Source organism: Zootoca vivipara, chromosome 2 (genome assembly GCF_965207765.1).
Source record: "Zootoca vivipara chromosome 2, rZooViv2.hap1.1, whole genome shotgun sequence".
Classification (NCBI taxonomy): domain Eukaryota; kingdom Metazoa; phylum Chordata; class Lepidosauria; order Squamata; family Lacertidae; genus Zootoca; species Zootoca vivipara.
This window is the reverse complement of record NC_142584.1, coordinates 22,385,566-22,409,781: the sequence shown is the minus strand read 5'-3', so window position 1 is coordinate 22,409,781 and position 24,216 is coordinate 22,385,566. Positions and strand designations below refer to the sequence as shown.

The following is a 24,216-nucleotide window of genomic DNA, read 5'->3' as shown; positions in this document are numbered from 1 at the left end:
GGCTTGAGAGCACTCAGGTCTGCATGCAGTCTACATTCCAGTAAGGTCAGTGGGGAAATTTCCCATCCATGTAAGTGGCAAGCGATTGCACCACAAATCTATACTTGCTCAACACTTTGCACAATTGTCCCTTGTGATCAGCTGCTTAAAAATAACCTTTCCTTAGCTTCACAATGGTCATGGAACCTAGGCTGAGCCTCCCAAGGCATGTTGAGCTTGTTTGTTTGTTTGTTTTTAAAAAAAACATTATGAGGACAATTAAGGGCCAGTAGGTACCATGATATATACATAAAGGAAAGCTTCGTTGTTTTTCACATGCAGAAGCAAACAGGTAAAGACAAAGGGTTATTTGAGGAAGAGAAACATATCCCCAACAAAGACTGCAATAGATTAACCACTCTCATCAAGTCTGTAGCAATCTGAATGCAAGTAAAAAGAAAAGAAAAAAAGCCAATAGCAAGGACAAACACAATCAAGTTAAACATCCATGCCTAAATAAATAACAAAAAAAAAACCCCTCATAGCATTAGAAATCCCATAAGGCTTGCAATTATTTGCTAAAAACCATGCTAACCTGTAGCATCATAGGTTCTAACTGATGCCATCTTGGCCTTTTCTCCTATCGTTTTCTTTTTCAATGGACTTCTCTATTTACATTTGGCTTTAAATATGAAAATACTTGATAAACTTTATTTTTTTAAAAAAATGTACATTTTCATTAAAAAAACAAAACCCTGCTTCTTGGGGAAAGAAAATTCAACTCTGCACCAGGAGAAGAAAAGAAATATTAGATCTATTTTTATTTTATTTTAAAGAAAAAAACCCAAAATCCCTTTCTCTGTGTATTTGTTTTTAAAACAAATATATTCAACACTTTCTCAACCCACCTTTCCCTTTAATGTCTCAAGTCTTGCAAGTGGGAACTTTGTGCATTTTTGAATAGTTTCCTCCCTTCTTTGTTTGACATGTCACTAAATACTCTTTGGTTTGCTCTTTATTTTCCTTTGCAAAATATATCACAATAGCAGCACGAGTCATGTTCAATTGCTTTCATTGTTTCCCTGACCCGGAGACTCCAGTCAGGTTGTCATGCATATTTAGTTCTTTAAACCCCCCCCCTCCTTTTTTCACTCTTCAGAATTAGCCTCAGTACATGGTACATAAACAATATCTGACTTCAGAGGAAAAACAAACAAACCTGACTATGGTATATAACGCCATCTCCAATTTCTGCAGTTTAGAACCCACCAACTCTGCAAAGTTCATTCTAACTGGGAAATACCACATTACTGAATTTGTCTCCTCCTGACAGGGCAACTGTGGCCTGGAAAGCTTTTGCAGGTATTTATTAGGAACAGCATTAGACCCAGAACAAGCTATTTTTTAATGGCATACAGGGAGATCCAATACTGTAAAAGAGTTTAAGGTTCATTCCCTCGGTTACCATCTTCCCCTTCCACCTGCTGGGAGGACTCTTACGTCTATAACCTATGGGTGCCGCTGAAACGGTACACTTGATCTTACGAGGCAGGGAGAATTTTTAAAGCATTCTTGGCAAGGGGCCCCAAAATGCCATTAAAGCCACGGTTCAGCAGTCGGTCGCAATAGCTGTTTAAAGATTTCGGTGGAGATATATTGCTATGTCTGCCGATCATCCCATTGTGGCTTTATCAAGTCGTCGGAAAACAAAAAGAGGGAACTCTTTTACAGTATTGTTCCCTTCAAACTCACCTGCCCCCCTGCCCCCCCCCCCCGATAAACAACAATCTAGAATTTTTTAAGCATACTTCCCCGCCCCGCCCCCGTCACCCTGGCAAGCTGTCCCATCGAAAACAAAATCATTGATCTCCTTGCATCAGATTATTCCTCTCTCCTGGGAGCAGCCAGTTGATTTATGCATGGCAGCCTATTACATATGCTCAAGTTTATCTCTATGGCTGAAATGATGGTTTTGCCAACGTGTAGCAAAGCTGGATTAAACGTCAAATGGACCGTAACTATGGCCTTGGTTCCGTTTGATGGCTCACAATACAATCCTATACATGTCCACTCAGAAGTAAGACATATTGAGTTCAATAGGCGCTTTTTCCCAGCTGCCTCTAGGATTGTAGTCCCTGCAAAATGCTGCTCCACTTCTAACAGGGTTCTGTGTTCTAAAAACTGGTCTGGAATGCGTGACTTTCTTAGCTGACTTTCTGCCACAGTCTTGCTGTTTTGCAAACAGGAAATAACATATGTTTGCTCCCTTTCACTCAGTGGGTTTCGTCTCCTCCTCCTCTTTTAAGATCAGAAGTTTATTTGCCCAGAAAAGGGTGGGGCAAAAAAGGGGAGTCTTTTATTTTAGAATAAGGTGCATTAAAAAAAAATACTACATGCATAAGGACCTTGGGGGGGGGGAGATGGTGTGAAAGCAACCTGCTCTGTTTAAGTAAAAAACTGTGCAAATGTGTGCATTTTTTCTCTTTGGTATTCACTTAGGTAGCTTTGAAATAAAACACATTTTGGATTGGGGGGTGGGGGTGGGGGGTTGACTCCCATTCCATTCCCAAACACAAATTAAAAATATATATATCTTGCTGTAGGCTACTGCATGGCATTGTGTTACATAATACTCCTTATGTAACTGGATAGTACGAAGAGAAATTGATTCTAGCCACCAATCTACTGGCCTCATCAAAAGTTCAGATTCCCCAGCATCACCAGTCAGAGAGCTTTGAAACTAACAAGTTCAACACTGAGAATTTCCTTCCCCCTTTCCTGTTTTTGTTTTGCGTTTTTGTTTTTTGTTTTTTTTAAAAAAGGATCTATCAAAGAAAAAACAAATACTACACTGCGACAAAAAATAATTACAATTTGTGTTCGTGTAGTTAGCAGCAACATTTTAAAAAAAAAAATAGTAAGGCAGTCTCTTGCCTTTGTTATGCCATTAAAAACATTCTTGTTCCCAAGAGAGAAGCATTTTGGGAGACAGAGAGAGAAAAATAGACGACAAACAATACAACTCAACCAAAGCTTGCCTGCAAGTTCAAGTTTTGTAAAAAATATATATACATAATTTATTCTACAACATATATGTGCTTTCTAGTCACGCACAGACATAGTGCTTCATGTTCCAATTCACGCTTTTGCTGTACCTCCCATGAAGACAGCGTTTTAAAAAACCAGCCTAGGAGGACCTTTTGGCCTGCATGCCTATCTCTGTTCGACAGTACCGTCATCTGAAAAACTGTTTGCGGCCACTCCTGCATGTAGCCTGCCCGTTACTGACAGATATACTTTAACCAGAGCGGAAAACATTTCCATCAGTCATATTTCAGATTCCCGCCTTAAAGGCCTAGGCTCTAGGGGGACACCAGCTTGGCTGTGGTGCTCCATGTCTGGCTGTGTGTCCGTACTTGTGCTCTCAGGCACTCCATTGTCACTATCTTCTTCCTCTTTGCCCGTGAGGGCCACTTCGTTCTCGTAGCAAAATGAGTTTGCGTTCGAGAGGATGTATTTCTTTTCCGCTAAGTCTCTGGCACTACAGAGGGGTGTGTTCGGCACTTCGTACGTTTTGTGGAACCTAGAATAATCCACTTTGTAGTAGTTCTTCTCTTCAAACAGTACAGGCTCATAACGGTGGCCCCAGAGGATTTCGTTTGCCAGATAGGAGCTACGGCACTGGGTAGTCATGGCAGTAGCTTCCACCATGCCTTCTAATATTACTACAATTTCAAAGTCTGTGTTGTCCAAATCTTGCTTACTCAAGTCATACAATGGGCTCTCTTCATCTATTTCGTGGACAATTGTAATAGGCGACACCAAAAATATGCGGTCTATCCCGCTGTCAAACCCAACGTTGATGTCAATTTGGTCTAGCGGGATGTATTCTCCTTCAGTGGTGATTCGGGACTTGAGGAGCTGGGCTCTCACATGAGCTTCCACCAAGTGGCTTTTGCGTAGATTCCCAACCCGCCACATCAAGCACAGCTTTCCATCCCGCATAGCTATCACCGCATTGTCGCTGAAGATGAGAGTTTCATTCCTCTTCTTCGGTTTGGCCATCTTAGCCATCACAGCACCAATGATGAAGGCATCAATGATGCAGCCGACTATCGACTGGAAAACCACCATAAAGACTGCGATGGGGCACTCGTCTGTGACGCACCTAAAGCCGTAGCCAATCGTCGTCTGCGTTTCGATGGAGAAAAGGAAGGCCGCAGTGAAGCTGCGAACTTCAGAGACACAGAGTCCTTCCTTTTTATCGAGGTCCCCGTGCAATAAGGCAATCAACCAAAACACACAACCAAAAAACAACCAGGAGAGGATGAAAGCCAGGCAGAAGATGAGCAACATCCACCTCCAGCGGATGTCTACGCAGGTGGTAAATATGTCTGCTAGGTACCGCTGTCCTTTTTCTCCCACGTTTATGAACTGAACGTTGCAGTGGCCATCTTTCTTGACGAACCGGCTCCTGCACTGCTGCCTGGTGTGTACTTTGCTCTTGCCATTCCCAAAGCCATTGGCAACAGCCATGGTGGCCAGCTTCATGCCGTCCTCTTCCGAGGAAACAATGCTGTAGCGGTTGGTTCGCACGCTGCCCATCGCTTCCGCTGTGGACTGTGGTGCTTCTGCTTTAGAAAACAGTCTGAGTTTCTGCAGAACCCTTTGGAGAAACAGTTTTGAATGCTCTCGGGGAACACACTCAGAGGAAAAAAGGGAGAAGCCGGGGCCTCCGTCAGACCTTGACTGCGCCAAAGAGCCTTCCGATCGTCGCGGCCAACTTAGCAGCCAACTTAGCAGCCAATCATCTGCCACAAGGAGACATGGCCTGTAATAAAAGAGAGAGAAAGTTGTGTCAGCAACTGTTGGGATTGCATTTCTATTTTTCTGACTGCCCCCATGTGACCTTGTACGGATCCTGCTCCCAGCTTCGTTCATTCCAGAGGCACACCATCTTGTTCAGTGGCAACTCAGAATAGCCGTGGGAAATCACACAACTAAGAAAGCATCACCTAGTCCAATCCCCTGCAATGAAGGAATATTTTGCCCAAAGTGAGGCTCGAACCCATGACCCTGAGATTATGAGGCTCATGCTCTAGCGACTGAGCGATCCCAGTAGATTCAGCCGATATAGGATGACAACTTCAGCCAAAGATGGTATCGTGAATTTAATCTAACACAGTATACAATGGCCAGAAACACATTTTTGCCAGGGTCAGGGCATGTCTCATTTAGTCACTCTGCAAAAATAAGGAAACAAGGTAACACTCCTTAAACTGTCCAGCATTTTGATATTGGGGCTCACTTGTCCAATTCTGGTTTCTGGCTGCATAAAACATTTCTTAAGGGTATAAAGGGGACTCACTTTAAACTCTGGTATTACACTGCCACCAGTATGAATTGCCAATAGCTTGGTATCTTGTTGATTTGTTTTAAGCCAACCATTTTGAGAGTCCTAGATCTGAGAATCCTTGATGTGATTTATACCAGTTTTAACATAAGATAGTGGTGCAGCAATAAAACTGCTAGCACATTTGCAAAGCTAAGCAGGGCCCGGTATGGTTTCAATATAGGATGGGAAACCGTGTTTTTGAGATTCTTGCATTGCAGGAACTATCTGACCCTTGAGGTCCCTTCCAACTCGATAATTCTATAATGCATTTGTATCCAATTCAAGTTTACCCTTTTGCAGTATTTGACATCCCTTCTCTTATTAAATGAAAGTTGATTGGAAACTAAGCACTGAATTTTGCTTTCGCTTTTCCCCGCAGAATTCAGTCCACAAAGCCATATGTTGCTAGTGAATCTAAAGTATCTTGATGCTGGACATTGACATAGTGATCGTTGCAAGATGTGTGTTTTGGTACTAGAGCAAATATACAGAAACGAACCTCATGGAACTGTGAGTGAGATCCAGGTTCACCTTTATTGTGGGGGATCAGTATGGTGCTTGTGTTTTGTTTTGTTTTAACTAATAAATTAAGCAAGCACAGGTTGAGGCCTGAACCAAAATATACAGTCTAGCATTCAACTTGTATACAAGTTCCAAGGGCATTTAATATAGGAGTAAAACAATGGCCCTGATCCTGCATTCACATTGCCTATGCATTTCAAAGCCTGCTTCCTTGTCTAGATCTCTTTTGTTGCATCCATCCATTTTGCTGCCATCCAGATTTCTGCAGCTCGGCTGCCTGGACAGCATGGTTGGAACTTCTTGAATTTGCAATGTGAAGGAGCTGCCATATAGTCAGGACTGGCTTATGTCCCTATGTGTTTGTTTGTTGCTGGGTTTGTTTGGTTTTTTTAAATAAAAAAAATCTAACCCAGAATGCTGCTTGCTTATTTGAAAAGAGGCTTGCTGTAAGGCACGTGTGCATAAGACTGCAGCCATGAAGTCTTAACCACATCAAGCATATTCAGTGACTCCTCCTAAGATCAATTTAAAATGCAGCAGGTGACACAACAGTAGTCTTGTTGACATTTTACTCTTAAAATGAAGAGGAGCACTTGCCTTGCATCATACGAAATTCAACGCGCACCTTCAGTGGGTCAAAGCCACAGGTCACCCCACAGCAAAAATTCAAACTCAAACAAACATCAAATAACACTACACTTAAAAGTCTAGAATAGCAATTCAAATATACCGGTAGAAGAATTTTCAAAGGTCAAGTGACTCTCAAAGCATGGTTCCAGATGATGCTATATAAACTTTTGTCTAATTCTCCAGGTCACACCTGCATAAGGTAACCTTATATGTTAGGTACTTTCCCAGATAACAAAAGCAGATCTTCCCATAATAATTACAGATGGAAAGTCTAGGCTGGGTGTAGGATAGGTCTGTCCCTGGGTGCTGAATGCAGTGTATAATGGGTGACATCTTCTTAAAATTAGTCAAACTTATTATTGTGCTACGTATTTTGGCAGCTTTCAACAATCAAGGGTTATTCAAATGTGCACTAGTTTTCTAGTTAATTTATACCTATCTGATCATTTGTTTGCAAGGCAAAAGTTCAATTTTTCCAGCTACTAATGCTTTGTTTTTTAGTTAAACAATAGCTACGCCAATATCTAACCCCTTAGGCAAAACTACTTTCAGTGTTCAATTTGCACTATTTTACTGTTTATGCATAAGCGTAGTCTAGACTATCAATTTAAGAAAGAACCAGATTTCTGTTTATACACAAACAAAAACAGTTAACTGAAAGATAGCTTTATTGGTCTGCAGATTATTCCATGTCAGAAACCACATCCTATTATTGTGATCATGCTCCATGCCCATGTTCAAATTACATTCGTAGGCATACTGTTTGGGCTGATCTTTTCCTCAGATTTAAAGGAGGAAAACAAGCCAGTTTAAGGGGGAGGGGAGGGAGAGAGAGAGAGAGAGAGAGAGAGAGAGAGAGAGAGAGAGAGAGAGAGAGAGAGAGATACTGAAAGAAGGTCTACATGAGACTTTGGAAAACTACCTTGACCTTTGGGCATTTGATCAAATTCCAAGCATCACTCCAACGTAATACCAGCTTCCTATGAAATGCCTGCTCAAATTAGAACCCTAGAAATAGCACCAAGTACCTATTACTGGCAGATTTCCACCACCAGTAATAGTCATTGTTCCATATGTTGTACATTTGCATGGTATTATTAGCTAATAGAGTTTCACCACTATGGGCACTCTGCCTCTGGAAGCAAACCCCTTATGTGCAGGTTGGTTAAAATGATTCTTAAACAAAGAGCCTGGGGTTACAACTCTTTCAAGTGTTTATAGACTAGAAGTACATCATGCAACAAAACTTTGGCATGCCACACAGAGCACTTATTACAGCCTTCGTTATAGGATAACTACCCTCTCTTTTCACAACACAAATTGCCCACTTCTGCTCCCACTGTAACTAGGATACAAACAGGGAGCAGGCAGAGCGACAGGTTAACCTTCACAATGAATCTCCAAACAAGGTTGACAATGGCACATTAGTAGCTGCAGAAATCGAATGTCCACAAAGTGAATGGCAAAATCCCTGCTATTTATCCAAGCAGGATCAGGTTCTGGGGGTGTTTAGAAGAACTGTGCAAGCATCTAACACACACATGGATTTTGTGGGAGCCACAGAGACAACAGAACTGATACAGCAGCAGCAGGCCTACAGCACAGGTGTAGAATTTGGACAGGGCAGAGGTCAGGCCCTGTGAAATGCTTTATGAGCATGTAGCCCCACCATTAAAAGGGCAGTGCCAAAGTCTCAGAAAATTCTGAACTCTCCCTCCCTTTCAGCTGTCTAACACACACACACACACACACACACACACACACACCTTCCTTCGTAAATGAAGACGCCACTCACTATCCAAAGAGAATGTCCAGCATCATTTCTGACGGTGCACTTCCTTCACCCAGCGACAATTTATCAAACCCATGTTACCAACACCTGCTCTATTCCTATACAACAAGTCCACAGTACTGAGAGGTGGGTAAAAGTCTGCAGGATTTTCTCCCCTTCCAAGCTGTTGCTACTTCTCTTGCCTACCAGCAGTCTTCCCACACTCTACTTGAAGAAAGGGGTGGGTGGGGGTGGAGTAAGCTGACTGCGAGTCCACATGCTGGAGAACTACAGAGCTGGCTCCTCCAAAACCGTAAATAGAATCGGGATCAGCATCTTTCAGAATGAAGCTTCAATTCCAGTGCCACTGCTAAGGTTATCAAAACACTGATGTATATTGAGCTAGCCTCGTGCAACCTGAACATAGCCCACAAATAAGTGCAATGCATTACGTTTACTCCCCACTGCCTCTGTAGATGTGTTCTGCATGTATGTGTTGCATGAATTTCCCCCCACTTCCACCCCAAATAATGGGCTCTGAATCTGAGCAAACTGTGTCTAGGAACTGGGAGGAAGCTTTGGGGCACAAGCAGCTTTCTGAATTTAAACGCATTCACGTTTGTTTGAACATTGCAATGATGGAATAGGTGAGAAGCATTCTTAAAAAGAAAAAAAAAGCAGCACGCTCAGGCTGCTCAGAGATGTTAACAAGGTTGAGCGAGCAGGGGGAGAGAAATAGTTAATGAGCAAGCAGCAGTTATTCCCCAGTTGTCTCTGCACACCTCTGCTGAGGCTGCTCAAGGCACATGTTGCTAAGTGAACCTAACTACTACCTTCCTGTGCCCTGAGTAAACAGAATGGCTGTGAGCTAGAGCTCAAATCAATAATCAGAGCCATGCCCTCCCCTTCAAGTGGTTCAGGAGTCTAGTCTGTCTTCCCCTTACTGACAGACTATTAATATTCTCAGTTTAATTTTTAATTTTTTAAAATTTTATTGTTAAGGCACAACAGTGCACAGGGCTGCCCCTCCAATACTTCACTGTGACAGAGGACCAAAGCAATGAGGGCGGTTTTTAAAAAAACAATGCCAACAGCAAGAAGAAAGTTTGTAGAAGGAAGTGTGTGAGGGGAAAGCGGGAAGGATGAGAGCCTTTTGATCTGAGAAGATGGCAACATATTTCTAGATGATGACAAAGTAACAATCACCAAGAGAGGGGGGGTGTCGTTGACAAGCTGCTTAAGATGGAAAAAGAAAGGAGTGCAAAAAAAAGGGTAAGGGGCAGAATACAGAAATTATGCACAGTGAGAGAATGAAAGAATATGGGAAGCGGAAATATTGGGAGGGGGGAGAAGGGTGATAAGGAAGAGGTTTTCCTCACAATAGTTTTTTCAGCTGCAGAAGCTGCTTCAAGCTCTAAACATTCCTGCTACAGCACAAACTATTTTCAGATGGCAACGTCTGTAACAGGCTACAGCCCAGAGCCAAAATGATTTGTTCTTTATTTATTTCTTATATTTTGCCCCCCGGGGGGGAGGGGCGACCCTGATGAATCAAACTAAAGTGATGCAATCTCTGCCCAAACGTAAGACATGCTGATCTTTTCTTTCGATGCCCGCTTTTGGTATGGAATAATACCCCCTCTCCCCTCCCCCCCAAAAAAATATTAAAGAGGGGTTGGGTACAAACAATCCACAAGTTGCTTCGGAGCATCTTGGGAAAAGGTCGACATGTGGTATTTTCGGCTGTTTTGAAATATGTTTCAGAGCTTCAGGAGGACCTAAGAGGTCTTGATGCTGTGAACTATTCCTGAGTCACAGCCTAGTTGCAAACCAGAGGCAAAAAAAAGAAAGAAAGAAAAAGGAAATAGCAAAAATAATCCAGAGCTCAGTAGAGCTGGCAGCATTTTATTTTTTTATTTATTATTTTTTGCTAAACTCCATCCAAAACAGTCCATTGCAAAGCCAACTAGATGCAGTGAAAGTTAAGAGCACAGAAGAACCGCCAGCAATTCAAGATAAAATCTACCTGCAACAATTTCAGCAGCTACTGAACCTGGTAGCTGAAAGCAAGTTTATAAAATGTTTCCATTTTTGGACGTCCGGGGAAACCTCCCTATTGCAAGCAAGCAAGCAACAAACCATTTCTGACTTCTTTCTTTGAAGACCCTCAAGCCTATTGATCTGTGGGGGCTATAGGGTTACATTATGACTCAGAAGAGCAACAGTTCGCAATATTCCTCTCGATTGAGAGGTTCCACGCCACCCCGCTCCCCGAAGGTCAAAAGAGAGAGAGAGAGAAAGGCTTCCTTACCTGTCGGTGAATTTTAAGCTAGGCAAAAATTATATGGTTAAAAAGGGTGTTAGATCCAGTGGTGAGCAAAAAAGGAAAACCATCCCCAAGCTCTCCCTAGCCCCAGCCTGCCGCTGGCAAGTGATACAACGGAATAAGCTACTGCCTCTCTTTTGAGCGCTGCCCATGTGATTTTTAATACCGGCTCGCCAGTCTCCGCCCACGGGGGCCTCCTCGGGCCAATGAGCGCCGGGGGGCGGGGCCGGGAGCGCCTGGGGCTCCGGGGCAGTGGCTCCGCTCCGGCAGTAGGAGAGAGGGGAGCGGAGGCGACGGAGCTGCTCCCCGGGACTTCCATCCGCGGCGCCGAGCTCCTCGTCCAGCAGCTCCGGAGTCCTGCTGCGGCTCGGAGGGAATTAAAACGCGGGTGGGTGGGAAAAGGGGTTGCATGATGACCGACCCCCGGGGGTAATGCGCGTCCCAGCCCCGGGGCGGGTGGGAAAGGGGTAGCTCGCTGGTAGGGAGGGGGGTGGCCCCGCTGCACCCTCGGAGCATTTCTGGCCCTGCGGGAGGAGGAGCCGTGGAGCGGCCGGTGGCGGAGGAGATGGACGCGTGGCGGGACGTGGGAGAGGCCGAGAGGGGACTTCTACCATGGATGCTTCAGTGGAGATTGCTGCATCGCAGGGGGTTGGACTAGAGGACCTTTGGGGCTCCCGTCTGACTCTATGGTTCTCCGCGCTGAGGAAGTGCGGCAGGGTCGGGAGGAGGGCGCGGTGCCCGAGAGAGGGGAAAGGGGGGAGAAAGAAAGAGAAAGAAAGAAAGTGCATTCAGTCACTTTTTTGGGGGGGGAGACGTCTGGAGGAGCCAGGAAGTAAGAGACTTGCTCACCCTAAAGAGCAGCGCACAGGTCTTGCTTGCCTTTTTACAAGCTTGGACGTGAGGGGTTTTTGCAGGTGGGTTTACGCCAAAATATGAGGCAGAGCTGGTTGGCGTGGAGAGGAACAGAGGCATTAAAGCAGGTGCTCTGGAGAAGAGAGCTGTGTGTCTAGTGAGGGGTTGGCGGGTTGTGTGAAGGATCAAAGGCAAGTTCATGGTTCTTTCCCTTCCCCCCCCCCCACAAGAGGTTTAAGCAGAAATCCAGCAATCGCAGGAATAGGGAGAATGGCACCCTGCTGGATTTCGTGCTTTTAAAAAGGTGCAGAGCAGGCGCCAAAGAAAAGGAGGCAACACTTGGGAAGTGGACTGGGGAGAGCGCAGGAAAAAAGGGATGGAAGAGGATGGTTGGGGAGGAAGGGTCCCTGTGGGAGTAGAATCAAGGACTGCTCATTTGCTCTTTTAAAAGCAAAGTCTATGGGGCGAAGAGAAGTCATGAGGGGCTGGTAGAGAATTGCACCTGAGGTTGGATTCTGGGGGCGGGGGTTGGGGATGGAGAAACCGGAGCGAAAACCTGGGAGAAGATGGTGTGGGGGAAGCTGTGTGGGTTGCAGAGAGAGATAATTGGGAGTGTTGGTGGGGGGAATTGAAGGGAGCTCAGGGGGGAGAGGCTAAATGGCAGCAAAGTGATGTAGGCAGAGAGTGAGTGAATGAGGCATTAACAGAGCAAGGAGGGTCTTGTATTTGTGGAGGAGTGAACGTATGTGAAAATCTGAATTCCTGGGAGGAATGGAGACAAAGAAAAGCTGAGCTTCTGTTAAGTAAATGCAGCAAATTAGTAACAGTTAAAATCGTGGTTGTGTAACTATTGTCCCTAAAATATCACAAAACACCGTTCAAACAATCAAGCTGTGCGATCAAGTTATTAAAGTGACTTCATCTCAAGCACCAAAGTTTATTTTCTTTCCCTCCCACCCACCTGAAATGGCCCTGTCACCAGCTAATTTGTCCAGAAATAAATAAATCCATGGCCACAGTTATTCCAATCAGGTACTAAGACACTGAGCATGAAAGGCACAAATTCTGTTCCTTATAGCCTCCATCATCCTATGTCCATCTTCAAACTAGAGGTGGAATCATCTTACGCAGGGTATTTTAGAGTTCCACACCTACTCATGTCATCATATCACTAAATGTTTAATTGAATATGGAGTTTCTATCAGTATGTATTTCTGAAAATGGGGAAAATGTCTACTCATTTCTCTCTTCTCCCCTCCTGGGAAATTTGCAGAATTGTAGTTGGAAACATACAGAATTATTTTGTGTGCATAAGCCAATGTGTGCCTCTCATGTAATGTGTCTATAGCCATTTCTTCTCATCTGTGCATTTTGTTGCTATAAACAGATGTGGTGCTGTTTTAATTCTGTGTAGTATTGTTTCTTTTAGGGTCTAATGAGGGCCTGGATAGCTCAGTTGCTTAGAGTCTGGTGCTGATAACACCAAGGTTGCAGGTTCGATTCCCTCATGGGACAGCTACATATTCCTGCATTGCAGGGAGTTGGACTAGATCGGGCATCCCCAAACTTCGGCCCTCCAGATGTTTTGGACTACAATTCCAATCTTCCCCGACCACTGGTTAGCTAGGGATCATGGGAGTTGTAAGCCAAAACATCTGGAGGGCTGCAGTTTGGGGATGCCTGGACTAGATGGTGCTTAGGGTACCTTCCAACTCTATGGTTCTAAATGATTTGGACTTAAGAAATAGGCCTTCAGGAAAGAAAGTCTAAAGGTCAGTGCAGTCGTACCTCAGGATACATCTGTTTCAGGTTGCGTCTTTTCAGGTTACGGACACACCGAACCCAGAAGTCCCGGAACGGATTACTTCCAGGTTCGGCGCATCCCTGACCTGTGTGCATGTGCAGAAGTGCTAAATTGCGCTTTGCATCCACAGATGTGGCACTTCATGTTGTGGCCCTTTCATGTTGCGAACGGGCCACCGGAATGGATCCCGTTCACAACATGAGGTATCACTGTACACACAATAGAAGATCAAGAATACATCTTGGGTGGAATGTAAACAGTAGCACCTCTGGTTACGTACTTAATCCATCCCGAAGATCCGTTTGTAACCCCAAACCGCTCATAACATGAGGCGCACTTTCACTAACGGAGCCTGCCGCGCTGCTGGCGCGTGACTTCCACTCGCACCCCGGGGCAAAGTTCGCAACAAGGGGCATCTACTTCCGGGTTAGTGGAGCTCATAACCTGCAGCATTCGCAAGGTGGACGGTACGGTACGTAACACGAGGTTCCACTGTACTTCAGTTTGGAAATGCTGATGTGAACATAAGCAGAAGTATATATTCAGGTCACTAATCGTCATTGTCGTCGTCCCACAAATACACCTCATTTTTCAGGTCTTGTAGGTCATCAGTAAGTGCATCTTTTATTCCACACATTTGTTTTTGGAGAATCCAACCATGAGGGAGGGTCCTATTTCCACGGGCTTGTCGGATTGGCTGATCACATTTGGTGGACATTCTAAATAAAAGGCAATGGCATCAGGTCTAGAAGGAACCCCCTGGTGACTCCCATTCGTTTGCCTGATTAAATGGACAGCTGTTTCTGGTTTGGTGCAGTAAGTAATCTATATTTGAGGGAGCATAAGGAGAGATTGCAGTTGTGGAAGAGTTCTGACAGATGCTAACACAAAAGGGCTGTACGCCTGACATTCAGTCTGAAAACGAAGCTATTGCATTACCGACCATATTTTTAAAGGGAGGCAATCACAAGGGAGGAAATGGCATATGTCACAAAATACATTTCTCAGGAAACCAGTGTCACTCCAGTGGATAATGTAATATACGAACTTGCCCTAAACACTCTTCAAGTTACTTTGGCTACAGAGATTTAAGACTAGAGAAAACTGAGAATGAACTTTAGGATAGGGAAAGAGTGGAATGGAGAGACCACAGGACAAGGATTCTGAGGAACCTGAAATGAAGCAAAGAGAGGAAAAGGCTATGGAGCGTAGACAGAAGAGGGGAAGTTAACAGTGAATGTTTTGTTTTAAAGAAGCATGCTTTTCCAGAAATAAGATAGCAATGCAGCCCTTTTGACACTGCCCTCAACGTGCTTTGTGTTGTGAGCTGGAATCTATGGCGATCTCAAGCCGCCGGCATCATGTAAATCTTTATTGCTGTACAAAACTTACACTAAACTTTGCTGGTGTAAAACTGCCCAAGATGAATATGGTTTATCTGAAGGTCGCTAGGCCTGCATGCTCACTACTGTAATGACCAGCTTTCCTTTACAGATTGTTCACACCATAGTTAGGTAAGTGCGATTGTGATTTTAAAGGGTATAACTATTCCAATATCCTGCCTTTTATTTATTTTTTACCGCCTGGTCTAAAACATCTGATAAAGAAAACAATGGTGCCATGATCTGCCAAATGTCCCAAAGGAACCAAAGCAAGCTTAAAGGCATGGCTTGTTGGCTGCTATGTTCATGCCGTGGCTGTGATGGTTAGGGACTGTTGCAGGTGGTCACTTTTTAAGCACAACACACAGTTGTTGCTCTTTGAAAACAGTAACCATTCTTGGTGCTGTCAGGTGAGATGCTTGGTCCCCGGCCTCCTATTCTGCGGTGGGAAATCTCGGGAAGGATAGCTTGTTAAGTGGGAAAGGTCACAAATCTGAATACCATGGATCTGGCAGATTATAATTACTAACACCGTCAGATGCTACGTTCACCCCGGACTGAAATATTAGCCATTCTCACATATGGAGACCAGGTGGGAAGAGAAGATCTGGTTAAGGTTTTGAAAATGTGAGAAGACATGTGGGAATTGGCTCCCCCTTTTTGCACAATTAAAACGAAAAATGAGCTGGCAGACCCCAAGCACATTGATCAAGGAAAATGAGCAAGTTATGAAAAAGGCAATTTTGAAAACTCTGCAAGGATTACCAAATCTATTAATGGGTTGATAAGGTACAAATATTATATATATATATATATATATATATATATATATATATATATATATATATATATGAGATCTACCCTGGACTTTTTATGAGTCATTGTTTTCTGTTAAATATCTAAATTAAATATATGCTTGGTAAATCTTAATGTTTGAAGGTGGGAGGAAAATTGATTTTAGCAGTCAGAAGCATTTGTGTAGTTAATTTACATCGGAACGAAGTTGTGTGCATGTGGTTTGTGGTTTGCACTTGCAATAGTGGTAGCAGATTATTTAAATCCATAGCCCCACATTTCAGCAGGAGAGTAGGAGGCACAACTTGAGTCAGACTCAAGATAATAAAGGCGCAGTTTTGTTGAATTAATCTCATGCAAGCAAACAGATGCCAAAGATCAAGCGTCTTGCGGTAATTCTTTTCTGGGTCATGCTTTGTGGTGATAGTTAATTCTCTAGCCTTTAGGCACTTGGCCATCTTATATTTCTAATATTTTGTGTTAATGGTTGCTATTAGGAGGCTATCAGGATAATAGGAAGCTGTTTTATGCTGAATCAGACCATTGATTCATCTCAATATTCTTCACACTGACTGTCAATGGGTCACCAGTGTTGCAGGCTGGATATTTCTGGAGATGCTAGGAATGGGACCTGTGACCTTCTACATCAGGCATCCCCAAACTGCGGCCCTCCAGATGTTTTGGCCTACAACTCCCATGATCCCTAGCTAACAGGACCAGTGGTCAGGGGTGATGGGAATTGTAGTCCAAAACATCTGGAGGGCCAAAGTCTGGGGATGCCTGTTCTACATGCAAACCAGATGTTCTGCCACTGAGCTATGACTTTGCTTTGGGTCTTTCTTAACTCAATGTACAGTATTGTTCTTTGACGGTATTCTATTCTATTGTTAGGTTTTATTCCGTATTATCTTTTATATATTACGTTGGAAACGATTCTGTGGTTATCATCAGAGGTAGTTTTAGGGCAGGCACCCCCAAACTCGGCCCTCCAGATGTTTTTGGGACTACAATTCCCATCATCCCTGACCACTGGTCCTGTTAGCTAAGGATGATGGGAGTTGTAGTCCCAAAACATCTGGAGGGCTGAGTTTGGGGGTGCCTGTTTTAGGGTAATGCGACCAGTTCGGCCGCACTGGGTGCTGGCATTACAGGGAGTGCTGCAGCCATGATGTAGAACGGAATGCAATATGTGGGGGCATCCAATTTTAGCATTGTTCAGGGATCTGCTGAAATTTGAGAGTCCAAAGTGCACCATGTCATGAAGGGCAGTGTACAAATCTGATAAATAAACAATACATAAATCATTGGCCCACATGGCAGCAGAGGAAAGAGAGAAAGGTCCCCTTTTTTCTTTTTGAGGCCAATAAAACGTACTTGGGAGAATCCCTTAGCTCCGCCTCACAGGTGTGCACAACTGGAGGGTATATTTATTCCTTTAGGGAAGCGAACAGCACACGCTTTCATGGAAACGGAAATGCTGTTCAGTAGAACAGCACATGCTCTCAATGCAGAGCATCATTCCCAGGTTCCTTCCATGGCATCCTCAGATCAGGTGTCAGGAGAATGCCACGCTATCCCTGCCTGGTTGCCTCTGGCCTCTTGCTCCTTGGACCCCTTGCCTTGCTGACGCCTTGTTCCTTGGACCCTCGCCTTGCCGACGCCTTGATCCTCGACCCTTGGACCTCTGCCTTGCTGACGCCTTGCTCCTTGACCCTTGGACCTTTGCCTTGCCAACGCCTTGCTCCTTGACTCCCAGACCTTCGCCTCTGCCTTGCTCCTTGACCCTGTGACTGCCTGCTGCTGGACCCTCAGCCCTGCACCTGCTCCTGCTTCTACACCACCATCTTGCTTCTGGTCCTGACGTCCTCAGCCAGGGCTTCAACCGCCCGCCGACCGGACCATGACATCAGGTATTTGTTCATTTACAGCATTCGTTCCTCACCCTTTAGCCAAAAGGGCTCTCAGTGTGCCTCACATAAATCAGTTTGGAGAAAGACATGACAATCGGGGGTCGGGAGAGGAACTGGGAGGGAGGACGGGAAAAAGCAAGCTCAAGCATATGTTGATGTGGGAAATATAGCTTGAAATTCAGCACACTGGAGCTTACAAGAGCCACATCCACACACCATGGAACCACCCCGACCGTTGGCCATGCTTTCTGAGAGTTGTTAGGAGGCCATTCACAGAGTAACAATTCCCAGCTCCTTTAGCAAACTATGGTCCCCAGAACTTGTTGAAGTGGCATATGACTCAACAACCCACCCACTCCACACATATAGAAGCAAGCTACACTAAAGGTAAAAGGTAATGTAGGTAAAGGACCCCTGGACAGTTAAGTCCAGTTAAAGGCGACTATGGGGTTGCGGCGCTCATCTCACTTCAGGGCGAGGGAGCCGGCATTTGTCCACAGACAGCTTTCCGGGGCATGTGGCCAGCATGACTAAACCGCTTCTGGCGCAACGGGACACTGCGACGGAAACCAGAGCGCACGAAAATGCTGTTTACCTTCCCGCCGGAGTGGTACCTATTTATCTACTTGCACTGGTGTGCTTTTGAACTGCTAGGTTGGCAGGAACTGGGACAGAGCAACGGGAGCTCGGATTCGAACCGCCTACCTTCCGATCGGCAAGCCCAAGAGGCTCAGTGGTTTAGACCACGGCGCCACCTGCTCCCAGCAACACTGCAACCAACTGAACACATCCAACCAAGCTCTGGGCCCACCCACCCCCCAAACCCTTGCAATGCCAATAAAGATAAATAAATATATAAATAAGGGACCTACCGATGAGATGCTGACACAATCCCCATACTAACACTATGCAATGGAACAGTTAATGAACTGCAAAAAAGCGTCTCTGAATCGAATGCGGAGATGCTATATTTACTTTCCCATATTTTGCAACACAAGAAAATCTTCAATAAAAACTAATTTAAAGATGGTTTTCATGCATGGTGTGAGGGTGTCCTGGGTGACCTCGGGCAACTCCTTGCCTGGTAGGCTTGTTGTCAGGCTTCAGATGTTACTCTGGGCTCCTTGAAGGAAGGAGAGGATACAAATGCCAACAGATAAATAAAGGCTCTTGCCAAGCATTTTTATTCTCTTCCTCCTCTAGCATGGAAGTGAATGTTGTGTGCCCCTTACTTCCCAAGATTTACAAGCCCAAGAGCAGTTTGAAGATTGCAGATTCAGATGCTAACTGTTGTCAAATGCTTAGCAAAGCCATCTGTTTGAAGACAAATGTTTCCTTAATGACCAACACACAAGGAAGTTGATGTTACATGAAAACAAAACAAAAACCCTCTTCCTGTTGCATTTACTTGACTGAGAAAGAAGGGGTGAGATACAGTTGAAAAGTTAACTCTTACTGAAAGGTGAAGGTTTGTTTTCCTCCACTTATTGGCTCTGTATCTTGCCATCCATCCATTCACATCCTAGAATATAGGAAGAGTTGCACCCACTGTATTCTTTAAAATGAATTCTGTTTTCTCATTGCTTTTGTTTTAAAACTCATTGTCCAATTTACTGTACAGTAGAGATGGGCGAATCTTTCAATTTCAGTTTCTCGTTTTTTCACTCCAAAATTCTTCCCATTTCCATACCAGTTTGAATTTTTTCTTTCAAAAAAAGTCCCCATGGAAATTCATCTGCATGTTCCTGCAAAGTTATCCTAATATACACACAGCTTTGTATGCCATGTTTTGCCTAATACTGTATGCACTTTCCCCCCTTATTCCTGTATGCTGTTTTCAATAGTTTGCACATTTCCGTACAGCTTGCGAAATTCAGAAATGCACATTTTTATACAAAAAAATGGCTGTGCTTCAAGCTGTGTATTATTTTGAAAAGTGTGAATCAGGTAGGCACACCTATAAATACAACTGAATCAAATTTATCCCCCACCCCTGCGGTCTTCTTCTTTGGCGTTCACTCGTAGCCGAGTAAGATTGTCTTCCATAAACACGGTTTTAACAATGAGTCCGTAAGTGACTGTGGAGGCCAATTCAGGACCCACACGTCCTTCCATAGTGGAGACATTGGTTCCCAGGTGGGAGTTGATCACAATGTGGATTTGCCAAGCCTGCCTTCCTCTTAGCATGTTTCTCCCTTGCATTCTGAGTTCGAGTGTACAGCTATAGCAGATATAGACAGGAATTCCCTTCTTATCCTTCAGTTTGCTACTCTAATTGGCATTGAAATAAGTGGGACCTAGAACAAAACGTTGTCGCATGGGATGCTGCTGTTCAAAGTTTCAGCTGTACACTCTATTCCACCACCGACACCCTGAATTTTCCATTTTCTCTCCCTGACAATCAACACTGTGTGCCCTTTAAGTGTGCCGAGTCTTCATCCAGTACTTGTTTGTTTGTTTAATACTTTAGGATTATTTGCATAGAGGTGGGGATTATTATTATTATTGGTGCTTCTGAAAAACTTTGGGTTTCCCCAAGTCTGCTGATGTCTTCCTCTCGTGCATGGCTAGTGCTGTTTCAGCTACATAAGGATAGGCATTTGGAATCTGCAATTAGTAAATATGATGCCATTAGAAAAAGTAGCACACGGAAAAGTAATGAAGCAACCCTAACATCATTTCAGGGGCTGTTGGAAGCTGAATAAGTGCAGAACAGAGCAACAGAGTGGAGAGCTCTGCCAGGGCAGGTTCAAGGCACTTGTGCTAATTTACTTGGCCCAAAGAAATTGAGTCAGAAGGACATCCTTTAAGGACCATCTGATTCTATATGCTCCAACTCAATCACCAAGCCCTCTCATGAGGCACTTCTGGTGGTTCCCCACATCCCAGAGCTTTGGTTGGTTTTCACTAGGGTAAGGTAAAAGGTAAAGGACCCCTGGACAGTTAAGTCCAGTCAAAGGCGACTATGAGGTGTGGTACTCATCTCACTTTTCAGGCCAAGGGAGCCGGCGTTTGTCCACAGACAGCTTTCCGGGTCACTTGGCCAGCATGACTAAACCACTTCTGGTGCAACTGGACACCGCGACGGAAACCAGAGTGCACGGAAATGCCGTTTACCTGCAGGCCACAGCGGTACCTATTCAGCGCTGTCTTTAGCATGTGCGCTGCCAGGGTGCAAAGATCCGCCCAACACCCCCAAATTTAGTTCAGCCCCCAGATTAACACCACCACTCTTAAACTTATAAGTATTGTTTAGGCACCTACTTAGGAGAAACATCAGTCATGTCAAAGGTGCCCCTGACCCCACTACCGCATAGCAGCTCAATACGTAACATAATATTTTGATGTCAGAGTTAATTTCGTGTGCACGGCGCTGTTGAGAATGACAAGCGCCATCGTTGAGTCTGACAAGCGCCGCCGTTGTGAATGACAAGCGCCACCACTGGCGTGGCGCATCTTTGGTAAATGAGTGCACAAAGTTGAAAGTCCTTTAGTGAAACAGTAGGTATACATTTTGGTAGTACCTAGGTATATATGTATTTTGTTTTTCTAGCTTGCTCAAAATTATGTATTATTTCATAACAGGTAGATAGTTAAGAGCTTAGTTACAGGTAGGTAGCCGTGTTGGTCTGACGCAGTCAAAACAAAAATAAAAATAAATCCTTCCAGTAGCACCTAAGAGACCAACTAAGTTTGTCATAGGTATGAGCTTTCGTGTGCATGCACACTTCTTCAGATACACTGAAACAGAAGTCACCAGATCCTTATGAATAGTCAGAGGGTGGGGGTGGGGGTATTACTCAGAAGGGTGGTGGGAATGCATGGTTGGCTGATAGGAGTGGTAAACCTGTTGATGACTGTTAACGACTGCAATTGGTCTTGCAGGAAAAAGCAAGGGGTGAGGTGCTAAACAAAGCTTTATCATGTATAATGAGATAAGAATCCAATGTCCTTATTCAGACCAGGTCTCTCCATGGTTTTAAGCTTAGTAATGAGTTGCAATTCAGCAACTTCTCTTTCCAGTCTGTTTCTGAAATTTTTCTGCAATAAAACAGCTACTTTGAGATCTTGCATAGAATGTCCTGGGAGATTGAAGTGTTCTCCTACTGGTTTCTCTGTCTTGTGATTCCTGATGTCAGATTTATGTCCATTTATCCTTTGGCGTAGGGTTTGGCCTGTTTGTCCAATATAGAGAGCTGAAGGGCACTGTTGGCATTTGATGGCATACCCAATGTTAGAAGATGAGCAATTAAATAGTCCTGAGATGGTTAAGAGCTTAGGCAGTTTCAGCAGCTAGCGCCGGGTGCCCCCCAGAATTTACCACCCGGGTGCCCAGCACCCCTTGCAGTCCTGGGCAGTCCTGTACCTATTTATCTACTTGTACTAGAATGCTTTCAAACTGCAAGGTTGGCAGAAGCTTTCACCAGGGACCAAGCTTTGAGTGTGGCAGACCCTGCCCTGTGCAACTCTCCACCATATTGTTTTGACAGGCCTATGCACTATGGATTTTCTCTTTTTCAACCATTCAGTATTTATTGACGATTTAATGAATCCCTTGGGCTGATTTCATTCTTATATGTTGTACACTGCCATGATATATTTTGTATGAAAGTGTAGATTATAAATACATAAGCAAATAAATAAGCACCATTTGTAGATGCCTGCAATGAGAAATGGAGTGTTAGCAGTGGAACAGGATTTGGAAGGTCATAAATAACCCTCTTCATTTGCCAGACATGCCCAAACAACGGGCCCTAAACTCTGTCAACCCTACAAACTGTCTTAATTAATTCCCTCCCATTAATGGAAATTGGATTAGAAAAAGAAAACGGCAAGAAAAGGAAAGAGAAACTGCCTTGGCATAGGGAGCAGTGGAAGCCAGGGCAGTAAAAAAGGCACAGAAGCCAGGGCAGTAAAAAGATGACAACCATAAGTGAAAGATGGCATCTACGTACCTTCCAATAAAAGCCTTTGCTGAGATGGTTTGGAGGGACAGTGTGTCCTAATGGGTGCTAAATGCATTATCTTCAAAGACTGGGAAGCGAGGAGACTGTGTGAGCACTTATTGTTCCAGACCTACTGAAAGTCAGTGGGTCTAATACTTTTTATAAAAGGAAATGATTGGTTTTGTTTCGCGTGTACCAAGGGAAACCAAGCTAACGGTTAATAAAAGTTGCTGGAGTGGTGGGAACGTACCCTTCCCCCTCTCCTGAGCTGACATAAGTGAGCTGACAATTCCTGGAAGGAATAGGGTTAAGAGCCAGCAATTTACACATGGCCCAGTGTGTGAATGTGCTTTCATCCTCTTCCTTAAAACCCCCAGATGCTAGTTCTACTACTCAGAAAGGTTTCATGAAAATGAAGATGTAGAGTGGAGGTGAACACAACCGTAATTGTCTTTTCCTGGTTTGCAAGCTTTTTATTATTATTATTATTATTTGTGCGCACTTTGTTTGAATTTGAATCAAAGCAGAGTTCTCTGCCTATGGCAAACCCGCACGCCCCTTCCTCCACCTCTGCTATAATCCCTGATGTATTCCAAAAGTATAGGGTTTTTGGTGTTTGTTTGTTACTCAGCACACGCAAGAGTAATGCAAAACTTTTCTTGACTGATATACAAAGTGCAGGGAGCCATAGCCAACCATAGATTCCTGCTGCGTACACTGCGGTCAAAATGCAACATGATAAAGCGCTGCAAGTAACAGACTACTCTACTCTGGGCGTCTCCCAACGGAATATTAAAATCACAATAAAATGTCAAACATTCAAAACTTCCCTAAACAGAGCTGCCTTCAGATATATTCTAAAAGTCGGATAGTTGTTTATCTCCTTGATATCTGATGGGCGGGTTCCACAGGGCAGGTGCCACTACCGAGAAGGCCCTCTGCCTGGTTCCCTGCAACCTCACTTCTCGCAGGTAGGGAACCGCCAGAAGGTCCTCGGAGCTGGACCTCAGTGTTTGTTGCAGAACATTGGGGGTGGAGATGCTCCTTCAGGTATAATGGGCCGAGGCCGTTTAGGGCTTTAAAGGTCAGCACCAACACTTTGAATTGTGCTCAGAAACATACTGGGAGCTAATGTAGGCCTTCCAGGACCGGTGTTATGTGGTCTTGGTGGCCGCTCCCAGTCACCAGTCTAGCTGCCGCATTCTGTTGTCCTGAAGGAGCGTCTCCACCCCCATTGTTCAGATGTCAAGGAAATAAACTACAGTATCTGACTTTTAGAAGACATCTGAAGGCAGCCCAGTTTAGGGAAGTTTTTAAGGACTGGTGTTTTTTATTATGTTTTTAGATATGTTGTAAGCTGGCCAGAGTGACTGGGGAAACCCAGCCAGATGGACGACTTATCTATTATTATTATTATTATTAATAATAATAATATTACGGTATTATTATTATTATTATTATTATTATTATTTCCATATGACCACCCGAAACCAGTTGGCCATTGCACGGCAGCCCTGCATTTCAGGCAGCAATGGCACAAGGTCATAGAATCAAAGAATCATAGAACTGTAGGGGTCCATGTATCACCTAGTCCAACCCCCCAGCAATGCAGGAATATGCAGGTGGCCCATAGGGGGATCAAACCTGCGACCTTGGTGTTCTCGACACCATACTCTAACCAGCTGAGCTAGCCACTGGGTAACCTTGGGCCAGTCACTGCTGCTCGGTCTACTCTACAACGCAGAGTTATTGTGAGGGTTAAATGAGGGGGAGATCTATGTACACCACCTTGAGCCCCTTGGAGAAAAAGGTGGGGTATAAATGTGACAGATAAATAAATTGCTATACTGTACTGCAGCAGGGTGTAAGAAGCTGATGCTGAGAGCCCTATCATTCCCTAGAAC

At 44.3% G+C, this 24,216-nt stretch overlaps 1 protein-coding gene across 2 annotated transcripts; it reads right to left on the bottom strand.

Annotated features, from left to right (window-relative positions):
- Nucleotides 1-990: 990 nt before the first annotated feature.
- On the bottom strand, nucleotides 991-10,758 carry KCNJ2 (potassium inwardly rectifying channel subfamily J member 2). 2 transcript variants are annotated; one of them, XM_035104075.3, is made up of 2 exons: nucleotides 10,609-10,758; nucleotides 991-4,810 (listed from the first exon to the last, which is right to left on the bottom strand). In XM_035104075.3, the coding sequence occupies exon 2, from the start codon at nucleotides 4,582-4,584 to the stop codon at nucleotides 3,307-3,309; it is 1,278 nt and encodes a 425-aa protein (XP_034959966.1). In that variant the 5' UTR covers nucleotides 4,585-4,810; nucleotides 10,609-10,758; the 3' UTR covers nucleotides 991-3,306. The 2 variants fall into 2 exon arrangements, with proteins under 2 accessions (XP_034959966.1, XP_088517556.1); XM_088661430.1 differs by lacking the exon at nucleotides 10,609-10,758 and adding an exon at nucleotides 8,322-8,502.
- Nucleotides 10,759-24,216: the final 13,458 nt, after the last annotated feature.

Excerpts from the sequence above, each read along its gene's own strand:
- KCNJ2 (XM_035104075.3), bottom strand. The coding sequence starts at position 4,584 with ATGGGCAGCGTGCGAACCAACCGCTACAGCATTGTTTCCTCGGAAGAG.